The 24,610-nt window shown below is 29.2% G+C and overlaps 4 protein-coding genes across 5 annotated transcripts; all 4 read left to right on the top strand.

Moving 5' to 3' along the window:
- The first annotated feature begins 1,156 nt into the window (after positions 1 to 1,156).
- LOC145743382 (small ribosomal subunit protein bS1m-like) lies at positions 1,157 to 4,008 on the top strand. Its single transcript, XM_082561328.1, has 6 exons — positions 1,157 to 1,295; positions 2,046 to 2,137; positions 2,413 to 2,686; positions 2,947 to 3,051; positions 3,321 to 3,457; positions 3,845 to 4,008. The coding sequence occupies exons 3-6, from the start codon at positions 2,558 to 2,560 to the stop codon at positions 3,936 to 3,938; spliced, it is 465 nt and encodes a 154-aa protein (XP_082417454.1). The 5' UTR covers positions 1,157 to 1,295; positions 2,046 to 2,137; positions 2,413 to 2,557; the 3' UTR covers positions 3,939 to 4,008.
- An 857-nt stretch (positions 4,009 to 4,865) lies between these two features.
- Positions 4,866 to 12,071, top strand: LOC145743380 (retinoic acid receptor RXR-alpha-B-like). Its single transcript, XM_082561326.1, has 8 exons — positions 4,866 to 5,215; positions 5,457 to 5,538; positions 5,935 to 6,174; positions 6,802 to 6,942; positions 7,316 to 7,455; positions 8,085 to 8,214; positions 9,182 to 9,406; positions 10,334 to 12,071. The coding sequence occupies exons 1-8, from the start codon at positions 4,928 to 4,930 to the stop codon at positions 10,642 to 10,644; spliced, it is 1,557 nt and encodes a 518-aa protein (XP_082417452.1). The 5' UTR covers positions 4,866 to 4,927; the 3' UTR covers positions 10,645 to 12,071.
- Positions 12,072 to 15,459: 3,388 nt separating this feature from the next.
- Positions 15,460 to 18,946, top strand: LOC145743379 (uncharacterized). The gene is made up of 4 exons (XM_082561325.1): positions 15,460 to 16,276; positions 16,517 to 16,652; positions 17,069 to 17,270; positions 17,542 to 18,946. Exons 1-4 carry the CDS (start codon positions 15,466 to 15,468, stop codon positions 18,334 to 18,336), a joined length of 1,944 nt encoding a protein of 647 aa, XP_082417451.1. The 5' UTR covers positions 15,460 to 15,465; the 3' UTR covers positions 18,337 to 18,946.
- A 1,598-nt stretch (positions 18,947 to 20,544) lies between these two features.
- On the top strand, positions 20,545 to 23,981 carry LOC145742999 (pfs47 receptor-like). Of its 2 annotated transcripts, none has more exons than XM_082560852.1 (3): positions 20,545 to 20,819; positions 21,690 to 21,918; positions 22,976 to 23,981. In XM_082560852.1, exons 1-3 carry the CDS (start codon positions 20,575 to 20,577, stop codon positions 23,270 to 23,272), a joined length of 771 nt encoding a protein of 256 aa, XP_082416978.1. In that variant the 5' UTR covers positions 20,545 to 20,574; the 3' UTR covers positions 23,273 to 23,981. The 2 variants fall into 2 exon arrangements, with proteins under 2 accessions (XP_082416978.1, XP_082416977.1); XM_082560851.1 differs by having other exon boundaries at positions 21,690 to 21,927.
- Positions 23,982 to 24,610: the final 629 nt, after the last annotated feature.

The raw sequence follows: 24,610 nt of genomic DNA, 5'->3' as shown, positions 1-24,610 counted from the left end.
TGTACTTGGCTTTACTACATGAGGTTCTCGGTTCAATCCCCACAATTTTAGGCTCCAACGCCCTTCAGTAAGGCGTTATAAACGGTATAAACTCCTGCTTAGCCAATACTTAATCAGCAGTTTAATATAGCGCATTTATATTGTATAATATCACAAACTGCTAATGCGTTACTGGAGTTGGAAAAACTGATGCAACTCTATGTTTAGGTCGTGAAGCCTTCCTTTCACATTGAGGATAACTATATATATTAACTAAAAAATGGATAACGACCAAAATCTCATGAATGTTTTAATTTTTGGCTTTGTGGCCAGCATTAGTTCGTTATACTTATTTATTTATACCTTGGACGATAAACTTTCTTGATAATTTGGACTTCCAATAAACGTTGACATGGACCCGAAAAAGGAAGACAAAATTCCAGTCAAGGCTAACGATAATAGAAGGGATTTTTCTGATTTTGGAATCCTGAAAATTTCTTTTGAAAACATTAACGCATAAATCGCCAAAGAGTTGATTGTGACGCTAGTAATTAATGTAAATGACGTTGCAGTATTGGTCATGACGTAATTTGGCATATTGTTTTCTACTGTAAGTTTTTTTATCAAAAGTAAACCATTTTTATATCGATTTTTCTTTATCTGTGAAACTGTATAAACAAATCTGTTGAAAAGTTGTTCTTATTTAAAAAATACTTACTGAAACAATTAAATTACTTAATTAATCTGCCAATAAACTTTAAACTGTGTCTAACCAGACTTTTAACATTGGTTTCGGACTTAATCATATGCTACTGCCCTATGTCCAGTGCTATTAGTATAAGGCAAACTTAATAATGTCGTTAATATCATAGCAAGGACGCACGAGATAGTTAACCTGAGTAAATTTACAATCTCGTTAAATCGCTATTACCTACTTTTTATAAGCAAATCAAAGTTATTTTTTCGGTAATTTACGAGGACTAGTTCGTATAAAAATAAACATTCTTTGATGTTTATGTTGTAAATAACTAAAAAGTTGGTATTGTATAAATACTCCAAAATGCCAGCTTTTATAGTTTTTTTTTTATTTCAGAATTTTTTTAATAAAATTATTATAACTTGGGAACACTGGATGGGTAAACACTCTTTTTCGTTTTAGAAAAAGTTATTGCTTTGTTTGTAATCACGTTTATTTGAAAGCATTAAGGTGCTTTATAAAATTAACCCAAACAATTAAATTTATGACAAATTCCAATAAAGAAATAGAAAGCGAAATCACTGCCAGTGAATTAAAGTTTATTAACAATCGATACAAGGTAAGTTTAAACTGTTAAAAAACATTTTTTGTAATTGTAAATCTGACATTTTTTTAGTCTTTTTCTTTTCCCTTTTTTTTTCGTGCATTGTTGACCAGTCTGGAAAGTAGGGCAGCGTGCACGCACGAGATTTTTTTTATAAAAAAAAGTGCACGCCTGGAATTAGCGTTTTGCAGGCCTGGTGTCTTAAAAAAATGTGCACGCACAGTACTGACACCTAAAACACGCTAACGTAAATCACGCGTGTACGCCTAGCACGAGATATCGTCGAAAACTGCCCTACTTTCCAGACTGGATTGTTGACAGTTACAATATTGCAACAAAAAAATGACAAAATCAATTTTATCGATTTAAAACATACCATACCTATTAATGTTTACACAAAGATCTTAACTATATTACATATTATGAAATGGTCACCAATCTGCCAATCAGTCATAAAACTTTTTTTTTGTATATATCTTTATCCGCAATGTGGAAAGGTCGAATCCGCGACCTAATGATAACATCGGTTTCTTCGACCCAGTCTCGAGTTGCCTGTGGCAGTTTGGGATATTATAGATTATAATTGAACCCCTGTCCCCATGGCGATGTAGCAAGTGTTCTTACCACTACACCACGCTGCCAGTTTATATATAATGTTTTTGTTCTGTCATTTTACACTAACATACAACATAGTCTGGTAGTTAGCAAATTGATTTAATGACTACATGCTTATGTTTTTTTGTGATATGCTTCTATATTTTTTAGGATACCTCATATTTAATTTGGCAACAAAATCAACTTAAATCACAAAGTCAAATTGAACCTAAAAACTATCTACAATTAACAAGATCAACAAAGTAAATAAAGAATTTTTAATAAAAATATTCTTGCTATTAACAGACTAACTGACTTTAAAAGGGCAATCTTAATACTTTGCTATTTTAACTTACTACAGACTTATAAATAACAATGTTTTCTTTATTGTTTATTATACAGTTTGCAAATAATTTTTAGACATTTTAATTTTTTCAGATTTTATGTTAGTTAAACCCCTTACTCAAACTTTATATTTATATAATATAGTTTTAATTTTTTTAATGTAAAACAACTATTTTGTTTTAACACTTTTTAGATATTCATCGTACGGAAATACAGAAATTCTAGTTCCTGACAAAACTAAAGTGCCTGACTACCAGGAAAAAAACAAATCAACAATTTGTATTTTATTATAAACCTCATATTTTTATCACACAAAAACTCTGTACAAATATTTAAATATGATCTTAAAAACAATTTTGACAAATAATTGTTACAAACTATTACCCTTAAGAAATCGTAGCCCACTTTATCAGTCAACTTCTAATATATGTTTATCTCCAATTCGCAGTGATGCAAACACCACTGAGGTATGTAACATTAGTTAGAACAATTTATTAAAAAAACAAACTTAAAATGTGCCTAATAAGAATAATACTACAGATTTTTTTTTGTATATTCACAGAATTTTTTTGTTGTATTTGTTAGGGTTTATAATATCAAGTATATAATATATAAAACACAAAACTTGCCAAACAGAAATCAATTAATCCCTTCAAAAAAATTTTTTGCATCAAATATAAAATTTTTAATGGTAATTAATGGCAAAATTTTAATGGCACTTTTCAAGGTAACAAAAACAGAATCTTTTGCAACAATGTTTCGAAACTCAGCTTATGTACAACTAGGTATTGGAGGGGTGGAAAGTACTTTGCTTAAAGGCAAAATTGTCCAGGTAAGAACCTGACTTTACAGCTTAGTAGTATAACATTCTAAACGATTATATCAAACTGATACTAGGAGATCTTAGCCAAATTAATACGATGTCTTTTAGAAAGGCCTGCTGGTACTATTTCTTTAGTGGGCTGTTTAGTAATTAAATAATATACCATCCTGCCAAAGATATACATCTTGTGACAGAGGCTAATTGTAAAATTTTGCCTAATTATGTGGTTCCACTGTTAGGTTTTTTAAATCAGTGATATTAAACTTGTTTTATTACAGATGATAGACAATAGTTTGTTTATTGATTATGGTGGAAAGTTTCATTGTGTTTGTAAAGTTAATGATGATGTCATAAAGGAGGCTTACATCAACAAAGATGTCTGTGTTAAACTTCTTGATCCAGAACTTTCAGCAAGGTATTTTATTTATGTTTATTTTCAATGTTAATTTGTTTTAAAAAGTAATAAAATTATCACTTGTTTTATGTGAGATATTTTAATATTTTAAAATGTGTTTATTTAAATTTTTTTTTTTGTGTATATCTTTATCCTCGATGTGGTAAAGTCCAATGCGCGACTTAAACATAGAGTAACATCAGTTACTCCTACCCAGTCTTAAGTTGCCTGTGGTAGTTTGGGATATTATAGATTATCTTACCACTACACCACGCTGCTGGTTAAATATATACTTATATACAATTATATGATCCATAAGGTTTTATTGCATATGAATGCAAAAAAATTTCATCGTGTGGAATTTTATTTCTGTAATCAAAAATCTTAAAAAATGTTTCAATTTTTCAGGTTTCTGGGTTCATATACTGATACAACATTGCTTGAATCAAAAGCTACATATTATTCACCTAGAGAAAATAAACCTGATCGAAGAGAAAGATAATGTACAAATAGATTGTGTTGTATTTTTTTATTGTGTTTTGTATTTTTGTTAATAAAAAATAATAATTTCATTAGGCTGGTGTTTTTTTTGTATTTAGTTATCCTTAATTTGGGAAGATCGACATAGACGAACATTTGTTACCCTAAACCTAGTCTGGAGTTGGCAGTTTGGGATATTATTAATTATAAATGTCACATGTGTATATGCCTTTTAGCTCAGCAGGAGTTTACATAGTCTAGTGGGCATTACTTAGGACATTATCGCGTGTAAGCAGCAGGGATTAAACCCAGTACCTTACATATGAAACCAAAAGTTATGTCTAATTTACCACCTGGCTGGTATGTTATCAATAATTAAGTTTTATTTTTTATTGTATAATTTTTGTATGTAAATAATAAAAGTAAATAAAAAACGTTAAATTATATATTTTTAAATAAATTAAATACTTTCTATTGAGTACGACTTTTGCTCACAAAACAGCGAGGTCATACTTCAGTCACAACCATAACAGTTTTTGTCATCTTCTTAATTTTTTATTTTCGTTTGCTCTGTTTTAATTTTATTTATTTGCTGCTCGTGCTCAGGCAGTTTACTTCCGAAAAGACAGTTTAAACAATATATTAAACTATATTTAAGTTGCTAGTAAGTTTTATATGTTAGATAACCCGATAAAATTCAAATAAAAGTAAATATTCACAGATAAAACGTCTAAATTTGCCAAAAATTACGTGTTTTTTCTGTTTGATATTATTTTAATAAAAATTGTTTAGCGTTCTTTAAATTAATGGCATGTAACAATATAATAATTCTCTGATTTTTGAATGTCTGTGTATAGGTTAGCTGCATCCATAAAAAAATACAATGTCTGTAAATCAATATATATATATTTAATAGTTTTTACAGTGTTTAATTTATTTTTTAGTTTTCAGAGTTGGTAATTTTTATTAAAATTTGCAACTTTACAAAAAAAGGTCAAGAAGTCAACAAAAATGTCACTTCCAACAAGTAGATTGTCATCAACTTCCCCAACAACAATGCCATCCATGTTTACCCAATCGAATCCCATGCAGGGCATGCCTGCGGGTCATTTACCCCTCATAGGGTTGCGGGGAATGCACCCTTCTCACCCTTATATGATGGGGCCACAACAAGGGTTAGTAAGGTTACCTCAACAAATGGTGAGTGCTGCAGATATAGCTGCAGCTTCGTTAATGTCAACTTCTGCCTCTAATCAGTTACCAACTACAATGAATTTAAATGAAAGAGCTGCATTATCAGTAAATTTTTTGTTGTATTTAATCTTTTTTAAACATAAGTGTATTTTAAATATAAAATTTGTATAAAATGCTTAAAAACAACAATATTTATATATACTCCTTTTTTTTGCAAATTATAAATTGTTCAAGTGGCTGTAAGTTAAAAAAGGCTGTCCTGCCAAACTTTTACATGAATAACCAATTGTGTAAGATTAAGTACATATATTTATTGAAGTAATGTTAAATATTATCTTTTACTTAGCAACAGAATAGTGGAAATGGTCACCTTTCCCCGATCTCAAACAACCAACAAATTCCTGACAGTAGTTCAGGTGCCCATCAAAGTTAGTTGTTTTTTGATAAAATTCATTAAGAGTTTTTACTATGGGTAAAAATATATTATATGTGGATGTAGCTCATAGAATTTTTAAAACAAGTTGTTATTGTCTTGTGCCTATTTCTTGCTTATGTAATGAAACGAAATATTTCAAATATACATCCAAATTCTTAGGATGTGTTTTTTTTTAATTGTTGATCGTATTTAAACTTAATAAAAACAAAATTGTTCAGAAGGTTTGTTTAAATTTATTGATACCAAGTGCTTTAAACAGTACCAAAACATTTTTGTTTAGTTGGGTAAATTCTGATATCTATGAACAATTTTTAAACAAACGACAATTTTTGCCAATTTTTTTTTTCCAAACGACAATTTTTGAACAAACGACAATTTTTTTCCCCAGATATTCCACTTCGCTACGGCAACATCACTGTCAAGCAGGAAATGGGGGTTCCCCTTACTAGCAACAACAACGCAGGGCTTCCCCTACAGTACCCACAGTTGTCCTCGACCGAAAATCATGCAAACAACCCATTCTCGATCAGTGGGGTTACTAACACGATGTCGAAACATATTTGTGCTGTGTGCGGAGATAGAGCTTCAGGAAAGCATTATGGAGTGTACAGTTGTGAGGGATGTAAAGGTAATTATTCCATCACTGTTCTGTCATAATTTTACCAATCACTAGATCACTGTTTTGTCATAATATTACCACAAGACATAAGTCTAAAAACTTAATTACGAAATTTGATACATTTTGGGGTAAGCAAGTGTTATAAAAATCTTTTTAAGGTTTAATTTGAAAAATGTTTTATGTTAAGTGCTATATTAAGATTTTTATTTTTGTGTGTTAGTGCACAAGTAATTGCTTTACTAAAGCGGAAATTTCTATTGCAACAAAGTAGAACTGCAGCCTTCTAGTTAAAATTTTGAGCAATAATAATAAGTAATTAGCACCATACAAATTATAAATGAATTTTTTTTTTAACGAAACAACAATTAAAAATGAAAGGAAGCTTTTAATATAAAGTTTTTGTTTATGCTTGTACATAATGGAAAAATAAACAATAAAAGCTCATTTAGGAATTTTAATGAAAAGGGTCATTGAAAGAAGCTTTCCTAAAGTTAAAATAGACTATTTAATAAAAACCTTATTATAAAAAAAAATGTTAATTATAATTAAATATTTATTTTATTAAATAATAACACTGGTAGCCTAGCCTATATATAATTATCAATTACAGGTAAATATATTGCATTAAATTTTCAGGTTTTTTCAAGAGAACGGTTCGCAAATATCTCACATACACTTGCAGAGATGAAAAGGATTGTGTGATTGACAAGAGGCAACGAAATAGATGTCAATATTGTAGATATCAGAAGTGTATCGCTATGGGGATGAAGAAAGAGGGTAAGTTAAATATGTTACTTAGGCATTAACTTTTTTACCAAGTTCTTAGTTGATAATGGCCCATAAACGACAAATTTTGTATATATCTATTTTTTTTGTAGTTAAATGTATGTTAAATCTACTTGACACTGGCTAAAGGGTTTATAGTTTGGTTATGCCTAGTCTCAAACCTAAGACTTTATGTACAAAAAATTAATCAAAAATTAACTTTTTTTAATTTATTTTATCGTAAAACCAATTTTTTTTTGGCTGGCAACATCAGTATGCCAATGTCTATACCTAAGACCCTATGTACCAAAATTTATTAAAAAAATACAAAAAAAAAATTAATTTTAATTTTTTTTTGTGAAAACATTTTTTATTTTTCATCCAGCTGTCCAGGAAGAGCGGCAGAAGAACAAGGATCAAGATGAAGGAGTCGGGGACTTAACAGGAGCAAATGATGACATGCCAGTGGATAAAATACTGGAAGCTGAACTTGTGTCAGATATCAAACCTGACCTGCAACCACCAGTAAGAATTTAACATTTTTAAAAAAAATTTTAAATTTAAAACTTTTTTTTTTATTTAAGTGCCTAAAAAAATATTTCCTTACATCACTATATCATGATAAACAATATACTAAGATTTTAGAAATTTTAATTTAGAAAAACAAGAGTTATTGAAACTTGAAATTTACAGCTTTTAAGACACTGTAATATTAGATTTATAATTATGACAATATTAATATGTTTTGAACCATAATTTATTTTAAGGCATTTAAACTTAATATTTTATTAATTTTTTTTAAAGAATTTAAATAATAAGTTTATGCTAAGCGACAGTAATTTTAGGTACATCGTTTTAATTATTACGTCATAATTTTAAACAATACCACCCAAGATTTATTAATTAAAATGAGTAATATCTTGTATCTGAGGTTGAAATAAGTTTAGTTTTTACCACAGTTAAACCCAAAAACTTTATATTTTATGTATAAATTTATATATTAACTTATAAAATATAGTTTAACTTATCATTTCACAATTTTGGTTTTAATTGTCTTTAATAAAAATGTAAATTAGTTTAATTTTAAATTTGGAATTTTTTTTAAAATTTTAAAATTTTAATTTTTTGCAATTATTATAATTTTTTTCTTGTAGCCTCTGGACACAGAAGCAGGAATTTGCCGATCAGCAGATCACCAGTTGTTTACATTAGTTGGATGGGCTAAAAAAGTTCCTCATTTTTCATCCCTGCCTCTGGATGACCAAGTCACTTTACTAAGAGCAGGTGAGAATATATTCTGTTATTTTACAAGTTTTAATTTAACTTGTATATGCTATATAGAATGGCTGACTTTAGAATCTTGGATCACTTGTACTTTACAGTTCCCATAAACACTCTTGTACTTTGCTGATTTTGTACTGTACAGTGCTATCTATTTTTTCCCTGTATAGTTAACGGTTCTCATAAAAACTGCCATACTTTGCAGTTTTTGCTAATTCTCTCACAAACTTTACGGTCTTATCTATTTTTTTTCTACTTCAAGGTTCATGCAAAGTTTTTCTTGTACTCTTCAATCCTTGTTAATTATTTTTGTACTTTATCGTCTTACTTAATTCTCTCCTATATATCTTACGGCCTTACCTAATTCTCAGTAGTACTTTCTGTCTCTGCTAATCTTTTTTTGTACCTTAAGATGTTAGGTTTTTTTCTGAGAACCATAAAAGACAAGTGATCCAGAATCTTATTATAAACAAGTAATTAATTTTTTGTATGTGGTTTTGGAAGTTCAAATTTTTACTTATATTTAAATTAGCGATGTTGTGGATTTTATTTTTATATTATAAAAACATTTGTGGGTTTGAGAATGGCTTAAAGGTAACTAATTTCGTTGCGTGGTTTTCGTTCAAATTCTTTATTCGGTTTTTTAAGTCTTATATGCTAATAATGTAATTTAATATGACTTTAATTTTGTTTTGGGATTTTATAGTCACAAAAATCAAAGTCAAAAAGCTTTTAAAATAAATCAAGTTTATATATAATTGAACTTATCAGACGGTAAATATATGTGGCGGTATATATATGTATAACCTTGCAAAAAAAGTAAAACTGTCATTTGTGAAAGGGTAACTTTTCACTGGCAATTATTGGTTTAGAGTTGCAACCATATTACAACAATTAAAATGCTGTTTGTAGTGCAGACCATTGGCTTGTATTTTTCAACAAATTTAATTGAAAAATTTTATTTTTCAAGGTTGGAATGAACTGTTAATTGCATCATTCAGTCATCGCAGCATAGAAATACCTGACGGAATCATATTAGCTTCCGGTCTTCGAGTTTTCCGTCAGAGTGCTCATTCTGCCGGAGTGGGAGCGATATTTGACCGTGTTCTGACAGAATTGATTGCAAAGATGAGAGACATGAATATGGATAGAACAGAGTTGGGATGTTTGAGAGCGATTGTTTTGTTTAATCCAGGTTAGTTTTGGGTTTAAATTAAGTAAAAATTTGACTTACGTATGGAAATGTATTTTTATAAACACCACTTTTAGACATTTGTTTTTTAAATCCTTCTTTTTATAAAAGATTCACATAAAAATTATACTAACATTAATCTAAAATTGAAGTGATTTGTAAACATTGTAAAACTTTTATTAAAAAAAATACTGAACTAGCTTTAAAATTGTTTTTTTACAAAGTACAACTTTTAAACATTTATTTTTGACCCCTGCCCTGTTTATGTGACTTACATAGAAACTTGCCCCTTATTTAAACCCCCCATTAATCTTAATTTAAAGTAATTGAAAGGTATTGAAATATTTTTTATTCGTAAAATATTAGGTTAGTATTTCTAATAGAAATAGCATATTTTACCATTTGTTTTTTTACCCTTTTTTCACCCTCTTTTACTTCTACAAAAACTTCACCATATAAAAAAAAATTTAATGTTTAAATATCATATGCATATTTTTACATAATGTATACTTAGTGTTCAACTTGTCTAATTATACCACATTAAAAAGATCTTATTTATTTATTAACCCAGCTGTGAGTGTCCACCAAGGGAATAATAAAGATAGGGTTGAAAAGTTTATGTAATTTTAATATGTTGTAAATCATATTTAAAATTGACCTATTTATTTTAATCCGTTTTCAATTTTCTTTTCTAACGTTTTACCTTTTCAAAATTTAAATTTATTATTTGAAAGATATCACTTAATTTGCAAAGCAATTTTTGAATTAAAATACTTATTGTATTTTTTAATTTTTAAAGTTTATATAGTTGTTTTTCTAACTTTTATCAATTTTTTTTATGCATTTTATTTTTCAGAGTCTTCACATTTTAAATTTTTACATTTTACTTTAGATTTTCAACATTTTAAATTCATCATTTTTATTTTTCAGATGCGAAGGATTTATCGGACTCTCTCCACATCGAGAGCTTACGGGAAAAAGTCTACGCCTCCCTGGAGGTTTATTGTAAGTCCAAGTACCCGGAGCAACCCGGAAGATTTGCCAAACTCCTTCTTCGTCTTCCTGCACTGCGCTCTATCGGCCTCAAGTGCCTCGAACATTTGTTTTTCTTCAAGTTGATCGGCAACACCCCGATTGATCAATTCTTGATGGAAAAACTTTCTGGTGGGGACCAAGACCCTAAATCAAACTCCGGGAATCCCCTTTCTCATGCTGGATCGTCTGCATCATCGTCAGCTTAATAAATGATTGTGACGTCACTGCTCCAACATGTTATTGTGACGTTACTGCTCCAACACGTTATTGTGACGTCATTTCTCCAACACGTTATTTGACGTCACTGATTCAACATGTTATTGAGACGTCACTGTTTAAACACGTTATTGTGACGTCATTTCTCCAACACGTTATTTGACGTCACTGCTTTAGCACGTTATTGTGACGTTATATGACTTACACGTCCAAACGTTGTAACAGGTCGCGGCGACACTGTACTGATTATTTGTGACGTCACTTGGCTAATGCAGCATGACGTCACTACATTTATGACGTCATGTTTTTTGTTGGCAAAATCATGACTTTTTATTTTCGTCCAATTGAGTTTATTTGGATTTTTTGACGTCATAACTTAGTTCATTGTTTTAGGTTAATTACGTCACTGTTCTCCTTGGATGAACTTGTTGTTTGATCTTGGTTTATGTCATTATTACGTCATAAAAGAAATGTTAACCATAAGAATAAAACTAGTTTTAATATTTCACAATGCTGACGTATTTGGAGATTATATTATGACGTCATATTTTAAGTTAATGACGTCATACTCTCAACATGGTACAAGTTTGTAAATAAATCATAATTATTTTTTGTAAGCTGCTTTTGCTTTTTTCATCATAAAAATACAAAAAATAATATTCAGGGTTAATTGGATAAAATTTTAATCTCGTTCCACGATTACTTTCTATTAAAACTAGTTGATTGCCTGTGCTAGGGTCTTGATTTTAATTGTAATATGGTTGCCACTCTTTATCTAATATTTGCTCGTGATTATCTATTTGCGCACCACAAATGGCAGTTTTATTTATTTCTTGGGGCTATAAATTCGACTAAGCTTTAATATTTGTAGATTTACATACTAAACATTAATTTCTTGGTTGTATATTACGGCTGTGCAATAACTAAAAATTTTATTAGTACTACCAAACTGTTTGCAAATTTTTGCTCTAAACATTTTTGATAAAAAATCATTTTAATAATTGATAATGTTTTGCGATGGCAATGCTTGTTTTTTTCTGTTTTATATTTGCAGAGAATATTTTTTGCTGAATTTTAATTATTATTTTTAAATTTTAAAAAATTCCCACGATTCCGGAAATAGCGTGTGAACTTCCGGGTTCGAATATATATCTGTAAACTGAACTTTTTAAAAGTATATTAAGAAATATAAAACATGTATTTTACAAAATTATTTTTAATATTTTAGCATTTTTAAATACTCTGTCTATATTTTAAACCGTTATTTTTTTTCTTTATATTCAAATTCTTTTTATAATTCAATTTAATTTTTTGTTTCTATTTTATTCGTTTAAAATTTGGTGAAATGTTTTTTCATTTAATCAAGGCTTTAAAAAATTAAGAAAATAAAAACATGAATTTTTCGTTTTTCACTAGACACAAAAATTATTTTTAAAACTTTATTTTTTAAAGAAAAACATTTAATTAAACTTTTTTTTAAATATTTTATTGATTCTTGAAGTTCTAGATTTTGGTCAAAAAACTGTTAATTTGGTTATTGTGACGTCATAAATTTTACATAGGACAACCAAAAAAAAACATCTGTTTTAACGATCTCGAATAATGGCGATTTGTCATTAGAACGATTGTTCGCTAGAGAATTAACGACACGAAACAATGGAATCGGATTGGTTGATGACGTCATAGACCCAGTTATTGTTGTAAAAAATAATTTATGAATAAAATTAGGGGCGTTTTGAAAGTTTATTGTAAGCCTAGCTATAAATACTAATATTGGTACGATTCTACTAGTTTGGTGTGTATTAGCAATATTTCGTTACCATTAGTTAACTAATAGAATAAGGATTCAGTTGTTAATGAACTGTATAAAAATTAAGACATTAGGGCAAGGACACATTGGAAAATTTGGGACAAAAAATTGTGTTGTTTAAATAAATTATTTTTTTTGATGCAGTTTTTCGAATGTTTAAAATATTATAAATAAATTATCGCCTGCAAAGAAACAGTAGTAGTATGACTGAACAGGTTAGTGCCATAGTATTTAAAAAAAAACAACAATTAAGACAACGACAAATAAAAAATTTAAGATAGGAATATGTGTTGTAATCTGTTAATGCTTTTTTTTTTTGATAGTTTTAATAAATGTCGGCAATATTATTAATAAAACTCCCCCTGCAAATTTATATAAGTAATACACCTATACATACCAGTATCGTGTTAATTTAAACAGATTAGATAAAACACCAGCCAAGAGTGTCATATCAAAATACAAGTTATAATTAAGTAATAAGGAATGGGTTATTATAAGCTTACCGTGAGTTAATATCTTAATTGTGATATAGAAGACAAGTTGTCTGCAATTCTGCTTTGGGCCATGACAAAGGTCTATAAAATTAAGATTTTGGTTGGCGATTTTATTCAGTTAGTTTGTTTGTAAGTTACATACATAGCAAAATTAGTTATCTTTGTTAAAAAATGTGTCGTTAAATGCTTATTATTGTGTTAGATATCGAACTAAACGTAATAACTGTTAATAATAATATTATATTTGTGACAAAATGATTAATTATAATCTCCCTAGACAAGAGTATTAATAGCTTAACAAGATATCCGGTTTTAAGTATATTAACATCGAAATTAATAACACATTATACGCATAGTTGAAGTATAGAATAATATCACAAACTACATTTTATAGTTATTATTATAAAGAGTTTATTTTATAAAAGTTGACTTTTGTTCAACTGTTTATTTGTATTGCAATGGGTTCTTGGTGAAATAATAAATTATTAATGTCGTTAGTGCGTTTAAAAATTCATTTTACGCTGGAATGGTGTATTTAACATATGCCACACTATAACAAAGGGGATATATGTATAGTTTATTGTTAAATAAAATGACAAAATAGCAATAGAATTACCACATAAATAGAATTAAATGTCTTAATCATTTTATATAGATACTTGTAAATTTATTTAAACATTTATTTACAATTCACACTAGCGGAAATCCATCAATTTATCAAACTGAGTTTTTTATATTATGCTTAATATCCCTTTTCTTACACAAATAAACACCAAGATAGATCAAATAAAGTTTAACATATTTGTTTACAGTTTTTGTTGTCACTTTTGTAAAAAGAGGTCGAGGTATTGTGTTAAAAATGACACAAAATCTGTTCATTGTGTATTTAAGAAAGTGGTTTATCTGTCATTGTACCAGTTAGTAAGTAAGTAAGTAAGAACAGTTAGTTAGTTAGCAAATAAGATGCTATAATATACTTTAAAATCTTTGAGTAAACATTAGTTTTAAATGCCTAAAAACATTCGGTTTGGTGAGCTTGCTAATATGCATTATAAAAAATTTTTGAAAAAAATATCGTTATGGCATGTTTTAAATCATTAAATTAATTCAATCCAAATTTTCCAGTCGCATTAATGTAATAGTTGTGCTATATCTTTCTATTACTTTTATTAATGTAGACAATTTTTAAAAAATACGGTAAGGAAAGGAAGATTTATTTATTTTGAGCAACTTTGAGTCAGCAAAAATACGTTAAATAATAACAAACATTGTTTTGTAAGCATTCATATTGCAAGCAATCGTTTTTCACGATACTTAGAACCGCATAAAACGGAAGCCAATTAAATAGATAACAGGAATTAGATAACGTACACGATTTTTTTCGTGTTAAGAAAATATTCGATTAAATGGACACGAATTATTAGTCATAAGCCGGACATTTGTGTCACGTGGGGCAGATGTTATGCAGAAAGAGAGAATGACGTATACCCGGCTTAGAAAAAGGCAATCGCGTCAATTGGCTCTCTTTTATCGATATCCAATAACAAGTCTAAGTATGAGCTATGGTTGATATCAGGTAGAAAGTTGTTCACATTCAATTTGAATAAAGTATGTATTTCAGTGTTTTTTTGCGATACCTTTGTATATTAAATTGTTAGGTGGTTAGTCGACTGTGTAGTATTTGTAGGAAGTTCATTTCTTTTGTGTTAATATAAAGTAAAAGCAGTAAAATAAATTTCTTAAATTAGCTTACATAATTTTGCTTTGCCACAAATAATTATTAAAACGTTATTATCACAGATTTTAAACTACATAGCAATTTTAAATTAATGGCAATAAAGATATAGAATTTGTCTGTAAGTGTTATATAGCAACAAGATGTGATAGTCTAGCTAGTATTTATTTACAAAAGTTATAATTGATTTTGCTAGAAATTTTATTTAAAGTAATTTATAGCATATTTACCCTATAATAATATTACTTATATTATTAACAAGTACTTGACTACTGCATGCTTCAAACCATGCTACTCTTATGTTAAATGTAAATAAACATTGTTTACCAAACGTTTCCGCGCTGTGGCATATAAAGCGTGCTATGTATGTTTGTGGTCGTATTTCAAGTATTCTAAAAAGGTTTGAACGATTTTTGCAAGATAAGAAAAAAGTCGTTTTTATTCTAAGAAATTAAAATATACCTATGCTTAATTATAAGCCCTTTTTCCTTGATCTTTATAGTTAAACAAAGATAAATTCACTGACTATTTTATTCTTTGTTATTTGTTATATGGTACCTATATATGCGGCTGTTAAATAGTTAACGTTTAAACTCGTGTAAATATACATGAAACTTGAAGTACATTATATATAAACGTTACTTTAAATTATATTATATAAACTGTATTTTCTACTAAATGTTTAGCTATATTTGCATTGTAAACTGTGTGGATTTTTTACTAAATTTTAAACTTAAACATTTCTTGTTTAGATAATAATAAAAAATTTAAGATGATTTTAAGTTTAGTAAATTGTTGCCGCGAGTCGTTGGCCAAGGCCATGTCCTACAGACTGGTCAACGAAAATGACGTCACCGAGACCCAAAATCTATTATACAGTTTTATAGCTGAAAATTCATTGCCCCAGAACATTGTAATGTCCATTTTGAAGGCTTTTATTTTGACCCTCGACCGAAGGGGGATTCCGTTTTCAGGAAGGGTAGTTGATTGTAAAACAACTTGCCGGAATCGAGGCTGGGCGGAGACTACACACTCACGTGACTGCTCCTTACACGAATCAAACCAGAACGACGGTGATAAACGTTTCCGCATGATGTCGCTGGTAAGGTACTCCATCAACGTTGTCATGACGATATGGAGCAAAAATCGGTTTTCACCGGCGTGTCTAGTGGAAGAGAATCTTCCGATTGGTTTGTCACTGCGCATGCGCCAATGGATTCTGATGCACGCTGTAGACGGATTTTTAAAATGTCACAATATTTGTCAACCTCCCTTCCCGAGGAGCGAGTGTCGATCCCACGTGGAGTCAGGCACCAGTAACGAGCACGGGTTGGTTTACTATCAACGGTGTCCATCCTGTAGCGTACAACACCACCAGGAGGAATTCAAATTGAACGAAGTGATGACGTCAATCTACCGCCGACGTGGTGTAAAAAACTACCCGACTATTCTCGATCTGAGAACCTGGAAAGGAAATATTCACTGCACCCGGGCGGCGTTGACAGCGTTAAAATTGGCGCTAGAGAAGGTGAGCGAAACCGAGGATGTGACGTCACAATCAAAACAAACTACACAAGAAGACGGTATGTGAAAATATTTGTTTTAAAACCCAAAATCATGAATTTTAAGTTAATTTAAAGAAACTTTTGAACTAATTTAAGGTTTATAAAGCCTAAATACCCGCCCCGAAAACAGTTCATTATATACTTATAGATTTTATGATTAAATTATTGAGTTAATTTATAAATCCTAGGCAATAATGTTTTGGTATGTTGTACTTATTCAATTACACGCTCTAACGAATCGAATAATTTTTATATCAGGTGACTTAAAAGTTGTAACCATAAAACTTGAAGTAGCTGTGGTGGGGTCCATGCATGACTGGTTTTCTGACGTACTTCTCACAGTTCTACGTAAGGCAAGGATGAATGGTTTGAGAATCGATCTTTCAGCTATCAGGTATATTTATAGATTGGAAACTTTTTGGGTTAAAATTTGAAGTTTTTGTTTTTTTGTTGGTTCTTAGTATCAAGTGCTGGTTATAAAGTTGAACAAAACTTACATTTCCTAACGTTACCGCAAATTGTTATATGCAAATTAATTTCTCAAAAGCAAATTTTTTACAAAATTGCGTTCTTTTTGACGTTATTATTGCATGTAAATCATAGTTTACTCACAATAATTTTAAGTATTTTTTCAACTTATTGTATGTATAATCAGGACTAGTCTGCTTATTTCTATATTAGAGGCCATTAATACAAATTTTGGTTGGCCCTTAGTTTTTGAAAGCATGTCTTTAAAATCTCATAGTCATATTTTTTACTTTTTGTCCTCATAAGTTTTAGTTAGTGTAGTAAACCCGATTTTTTTCACAGATTTGAAGATGTTACTCCATCTACCATGGCCAGCATTATTCGAAACCTCTCAAGCCCAACAGAAGTCCGGCAACTTCATTTTAAACACGTTGACCCGTTGTCAATGTTAGATGCCAAAGAAAGTTTAAGGGTGCTAACTGGCGTTGAAGAGTTTTCGTTGGCAACTTGCGATTTTCAACCAGTACATTTTAGCGCAGAAGAGGTTTGTAAATTTACCAACTAACTCGTACTTAAATGGCTTTAGTAAAAATTTAATATTTTGGCTAAGTTTGTGCATTTATTAGCTTTGTGTTACTTTTGGTTTGTGAAGCTAGGTTAAATGTAGAATATAGATGGAATAAAGATAGGAATTGTTATGTTTTAAGTTTGCTTTTTTTATAGCTTTTCTAATTTATATTTTATACCTTGTTTTTAAGGGTTCTTTGCCAGTTTTCAGTATTTATCTAAAATAACCCTGAATTTAATTTTAATAGACCTCTATTTTATGGGGAGAAATAATCAGCAGTTGGCCTAAAATTCGATCCCTAGAATTCAGCGGAATTCGAATGTGTTTTAACAACAACATTGACAAAAATAATAACAAATCAATTAATTTACCAACAACATTAAGATCTCTGGAATTAGCTGACGAAAGCATAACTGCTGACATCCTGGGTTGGATTTCGGAACAAAAGATCGAAAATGAATCGGAGTACAGCGGGGATTTAAAGTCCTTTTCCCTGCAAGCTTTGCGTGTCGTTCGCGAGGCATCCCTTGCAAGACAACCTGTATTGTGGGACCTCTTTTTAAATGTGGTCAACAAACTAAAGCATACGTTAAAAACATTAAGCGTTGACCATTGTAATCTAACTAGCTCACACACCTTGGACATTTTGGAATCCTTAACACCAGAGCAAAATTCGGAATATGCGTCCTCGTTACGACGTCTTACATTACGGGAGCCCCATGTAACGTGGAAAACTACTTTAGAACTTTTTAGTTGTATTCTAACCATCTCACCAACACGACTTTTCAACCCTAATTCCGAGGAGAAAACGTACCTTAATTTTCCAACTCTAACCTACTTTTCCGCCATGGTCCCCAAAGCCTCAGATACCACGATTTCAGGGGTAACAGAGGTCGAAATTGATCCTTACTACTTTACTAAAAACTGGACTGAAAACCCTCGCTCGCACTTTGAGGATAAACTCATTAAAATGGCAACGGATGCCGGAAGATCCCGGATCAATGCGGAGCTAATCTGGGAACCGGAATGTGACTGGACCTAAGGTTTAAATTAAATTACTATGCAAAGTATAATACCAGTTAATTATCATTTATTAAAAGACTTTGTTATTTAAAATACTGTTGAAGCCATTTTTAGAAGCTTTCAAATAACCTTTTTTAATAATTTTGTAGTACAGCTTATTTTTTTTTTCTTAATATAGGTTTATGTTATTTCTGTTACCTTTTTTTTATTCTTTTTTATTGTACTCATTAAGTTAACTTATGTTTTAGAATAATTCAAACGCCTAAAAGCTTGTTTTTTTTATTTATAATGACAGTTCCATTATTATATTTTTATTAAAAGTCCCATTTATTTGCATTTATTTTAAACAGTATGTTTTTGTAGTGCATGTTTTAAACTTTGATTTTTTTCTGTTAGTTTTTTATGTTTTATGGAGTTTATGCACTTACTATTTAAAATAACTTATCGTTATCAAATTGCACAGTTGATCATTTTGCAAACATGTTTAACATGATATTAAAGTAGCTGTTTTATTAAGATTTCGTTTATATTATGCTATATACATTTTTGAAGACGTATTTTTTTATCGTATTTTCCTAATACTTGTATTCTTTTTTTATTTTATTTATTTAGCACATTATTGTAATTTAAATGACAATTAATTAAAATTGTAGCCTTAATTGGGTTAACAAAATAAGATGTTATTGTTTATTTATATTATATATTAATAAATCCTTAAGGGCAGTATCTAAAGCTATTAAATAACGGGTCAGCATTTAATTAGCTGTTGCAGCAATTTCAAGTAATGGCCGTTAAAATATTAGAAATCAAAGCGAAATGCAATTCTGCCTGGTTGCATTTAAATTTACGATTAACTATTTAATGACATTTATTTATAATAACTAAATTTAATTTGTTATTATATTTAGGGAAAAAAACTTTTAAAATAATTGGATTTAAAAGTTTTTACTATGTCGTCTAAAAGAGGCGTATGTTTTGGTGCGCTGTGATTGGTCAATAAAAAAGTAGTGGTAATGTTATCGTCTGACGACATTCTAGTTTGTAAAGCGAGAACAACAACAAACAGACGACGCTGTTTGTTACGATGGAATTATTAGAATTTGTTAATGATTACTAGAAAAATTAAACTAACTCCAACTTATAACGGTGTTATCAGTATTATTTAGGTTTATTGAAAGCACCAGGCTTACTAGCATTTGCAAAAATTAGGCACCATTTACTAAAATATATCAAAATATACGTGAAATTCGTTTTATTTAAACGTATTGACAGATTTGCCTGTTTTGATAGTTAATTAGTACTCTCTTAACATATTTTGCAGCTAATACGTAGTTAATTTACGTTCGTTAAAAAGTTTTATACTGAAATAAACAAGACCTCTAAAATTGTAAACATTGAAATTTGCTGTTTACGACATGCTCGACATTAGGTGTTAGGTGAGATGTTTTCACGCGTTAAAGTTATACGTAAATGTTAAACAAGTTTTTTTAAATATTGCCTAATTAAATGATAAACACAGTTTTTTATGAATGATAATTTTTAAGTATATTGTGAGTTACTTAGGTTTATGCATATAATAGTAACTTTGTCAGTTTATTAGTTTACGTATTTATTATTACTACAAAATGCCATGAAGTCTACTTAGTTAATAATTTACTGTTTAAGTGATAGGACTTTGGACTGTCAAAAGTAATCTTTCTCAATTAAAAAATGCGTAAATTTTAATGTTCGGTTAATAAGACTTAAGGACTTATGTTGACTTTTGTATTTGTTAACTAATATACAATTTCAAACAATATGCTAAAAGATTACATTGTCATTATATTCAAGGTTAAAAAATGTTGTTTTAGTAAACTGGGTTTGGTGACCATGCCATAACATACTTAAAATCTTTGTATAAACATTAATACTTTTGGCATGTTTTAATCATTAAATTGATTTTGTTATTTTTTCCCGTCGCATTGTTATAATATTAATTGTATATCGTATTTATTATTTACTTTTATCAATGCGCGAAAAACCAAAATAATAAATAATAATAATAATAAACTAAAAACAGTTACAATTTGAAGTATTTTTTTAAATTCTATATATCAACATGAATTATTTTAAACTTGGATATGCCACTTTAAACCTGTAAATGTAAACCAATTTAAACTACTTTATGTGAGAATGTAAGGTCAACTATACATCATGAACAAATACAATTACTTTTTTAGATATAAAATCAAATATATATAAAGTGTTGTTGATTAAAATGGCTCGAATTTTGAGACGCGGTCAAAGACCAGTGATCCACAACGAAGAAATAACCACCTCTCGATCGTTGACCGAGGTTCCCACCCAAACTATAAGATGGGTCAAGGGTGAAAGGGGTGAAATACCAAGTGGGGCAGTCCCAGGGGGAAGCACCCTGGATGGGGAGACGGTGTATATTGGAAGAACGAGATTACCCGAGAATCATAACGAGCTTACACCAGGGCTGATAATTCCAAGCGCAAGGTTTTTAAAACTGTTCTTGTTATAAACACATAAATGTCAAATCTAATGAAAGTAAAACTTAAATATCTTTAATTCTAAAAATGTTTATAAATCTATATATATATGCAATAGAGTTCTGGACGATATGTACATTTACATGTGGAACTCTAGTATATAGGCCTACAAAATAAATAAAACATTTGTGATGTGTGGGTAAATTATCATAGGCAAATATTAGTTGAGAGTTGCAACCCTATTATTACAATTAAAATGCCAACTGTAAGGCAGGCAATCGACTAAGGTTTAAAAAATTTGGAAGCTTTAAAGCTGGCAGGACTATTTTCAGAAGTGGCTCAAAATTAATAGACTATAATTGTTTATTTAATATAAAATGTTAAAATGTCAAGTGCAGTTAAGTGTCACTTTAACCTTTTTATTTACTACAAGTAGGGCAAACTGTATAAAGAGTAGCTATGCTTAAAAAAAAGCAAGTTAAAAATGAATACTGGTTATGACTTTAAATTAACGATAAATTCTGTTTGTTTTATTGTTAGATTTATAGTTTTTATTGCAGTAAAACTAACTTAAATAGTTTACAGCCATATTTATTGCCGTAAAAGGTCTAAATTTAGACTTGAATAAATATTTGTTAGATTTGTCTAAAATGTATTATATACTTTTAAAAGTTAAAAGGGGGATTTGCAGTTTTTAATAATCTAATTAAATAAATATATCTATAAAGTGTTTTTTTTCTTTAAAGAGGTTTTAGTAATATAAATTTCATAAAACCAACCTCTGTAAAATTTATTTAAAGTGAAAATCTGCATAAATCACAGACAACAAATTTTAGCAACAAAATTAATAATTTTATATGTTAACATTTTGTTGCAGATGTGTGATGGTTTCCTATGGGACCGGTGTTCGACGTTCAACGGACTATGAAGTTTTAACCACAACCGACCAATCCACAATTCATTGGCTTCCCTGTAACTATGGTAACGTGCCTGCAAACTCAGTGATTGGAGGAATCGACTGCTCGTACCTGGAGCCCTTGTTTGTTGGAAGAACCTCGGTGGATGTTAGAAATGGGAGGACCTGGAGGGGAAGGAGGTTGGCATTGGTAACGGGGGTAAGTTAAAACTATTTTTGAAGTTAAAAATTTAATTTTTTAATGTTTTCAATACATTGGTTAAAAAATCACCTAAGAAACAGTTAGCTGCTAATTAAGGTATAATTAAATCATCAGTTCTAGTAAATACAAATGCAGTATCAAAAGTTTTAAGTATTAAATGTAGGTAAAAGTGTTTAAAAAAAGCAGTAATAAGTGCAGCGTTAATTTAAAAATAGAAATAATTATGTAACAGTTTATTAATTTTAAAACAAACCATTTAAATATTGTAAGAAATGTTTTGTAGACATCAGCATAACCCCACAATTACTTGCGATATTATAGATTTATATTTTTTTTTAAAGTTTTTTTTAAATATTTACTAAAATCAATACAGTTTTATAAGTGAAGTTAGTTTTTCTGATTTCAAAGAAGTTCTTTTTTAAAGGCACGTAGTGCCTTGACTTTTATTTTATGATAAGTTGTAAAGAATTTGCCCTTGATGCTTGGAATGTTTATTGTTCTTATAGTGCTAAGGTTAACAAAAGGTTGTTGGCAAACTTAGTTAATAATTTATCGAGTTCAGAATTTCTGTTAAGTTCAACTTAAAATTCAGAAGTTCGAAGAAATATTAACTGGGTTTATATTATATTGTTGCATTGTTGCAATAGATGTATAAGGAAAAAACACTGGGTTTTAATGTAATTTCCAAAGAAGAAGAAATGTACAGTCCATTATGAAAAAACAGTTTTTATTCATTTAAAGACAACTACAAAAGAAAAATTGTATCATGAAGTCAGCAGTCTGCATTGTCTCAGGGTACGTCAATTCAGTTTAAGTTTCAATTAATTCTGACAGATCAACAAAAATAATGTTATAATAAATGCATATTATTAGTAAGCAACTACAGTCTACAGAGTAGATCATTCTGCCCAAAGAAGTTCTTTAGAAACACTAAGATTCAAAACAGGAAAAGCAAACAGAAGTTACCAGTGAAAAAAGTATCCTTTTTAAATCTTAACCATATTTTTGTCCTCAAAAAATAACTTAAACATTTTAATACTTTTAGAGAGGGGACCCTGATTCTGTTTTAGAAATCCAATTGCCCGGGAAAGTTCACAGATCTCACAAGTGTTTATACGTACCTTACGACGATAAAGAATATTTATTCAGAGATTACGAAGTCTTGGCTCTTAAAGAAAGCCCTGCCCCTCTACTTGCTATATGTCGTAAAGTTATTCGCAGACATATTTTTGAAGATATTGATAATGACGCTAACGAAGAATACGAAAACAGGGCTAAAATTTTGGATAGTTTACCGTTGCCTACTAAGCTTAAAGAGTATTGCAAGCTCCCAATTATGTAAAAAATTTTGCCTATTTTTTGATACTTTTTTAACTACATAAGTCTGACGGCCATTTTATTCACAATTTTGTACAATACCTTATCAGAAAAAAGAATTTAAAAACTAGTTTTCTGAAAAATCAATGGAAATTTCAACTTGAAAATTTATTCTGTAAAAATGTTGCTATTCGGAAATTTCATTTAAAAGGACATTATATTAGCCAGCTCATCTTAACCCTATGTAAGAGTGGCTTGAACCTGCATTAAGCTTCGTATTATTAGTTTCGTAACACATAAACCTTAATCCCTCAATACTATAAACTTATACTAAAAACATAAAAAATCTAACTAAAAATTACAAAAAAATTTTAAAAATTTTGGAAAAAATGTATAAATGTGATATAAGTAAGGCATGTTATAAATCATAGAAAATGATTTAATTTAGGATTGTAAAAACATAAAACACTTAAACTGTAGTGATTTATTGTCATAATTTATAAAGATGAGTTAACATAAGTATGTTAAGTGCTATAAATATATAAATAACTGATTTATTTCTTTAGCTGCTTAATATTGATTATCTGTAATACTTTATACTGTATACTTATTCTAACATAAGTTTCATTTGTAAATTTATGTTTTATATTTGTTGAACTTAAATTTTTTTTTATAAATACATCACTATTGTACTTGTGTAAATATAATAAACACATTTAATTCTGTAAATTAAATATAGGCTTGGTATGTGCTAATGTTATAATATTTGTTAAAATTTTATATTATGGTATGAAAAAATAAGAAATTTGATAAAAAATATAAATGCTGATTAAGTGGTTTTATTAAACTATGGTAACTTATTAGTTTTAAAGGTTAGACCAATATAAATATATTACATAATTGTAATTTAATTGCCAAGATTGTATTTATTTAACTTTATATATGTGCTTATTTGTGAACATATCTATTTAATACATTTTCTAAATTAACACAATATACACCCACATTAAGCAAGTTTAGCGTTAAATTTGTAACAAAAGTCGCACTTTTTATCTGAAAATATTGCTCGCGTGTTGGCGCAGCAGAGCAACAATAAACAGTTTTTCAGCGTTACGTAACGTTTCGATTTGCTTATAAAAGCTTTGATAATGATAATTCTACCCGTATCATATTAAATGTAAGCAGTTCAAAATCTTCTTAATAAATTAATAATTAAAATTAGTTTAGTTGTTAAAATTTTTTTTATGTTTTTACGTAATACTTTTCATTTTGTGTAATTTAAGTTATTAAAAACCGTTTTACATAGGCATATAAATTTTAACCGGCAGCGTAGTGTAGTGGTGACACCACACATGTTATACCA

Source organism: Corella eumyota, chromosome 2 (assembly GCF_963082875.1).
Source record: "Corella eumyota chromosome 2, kaCorEumy4.1, whole genome shotgun sequence".
Classification (NCBI taxonomy): Eukaryota; Metazoa; Chordata; class Ascidiacea; order Phlebobranchia; family Corellidae; genus Corella; species Corella eumyota.
The sequence above is the reverse complement of the archived record's forward strand: the minus strand, read 5'-3'. Positions and strand labels throughout refer to the sequence as shown.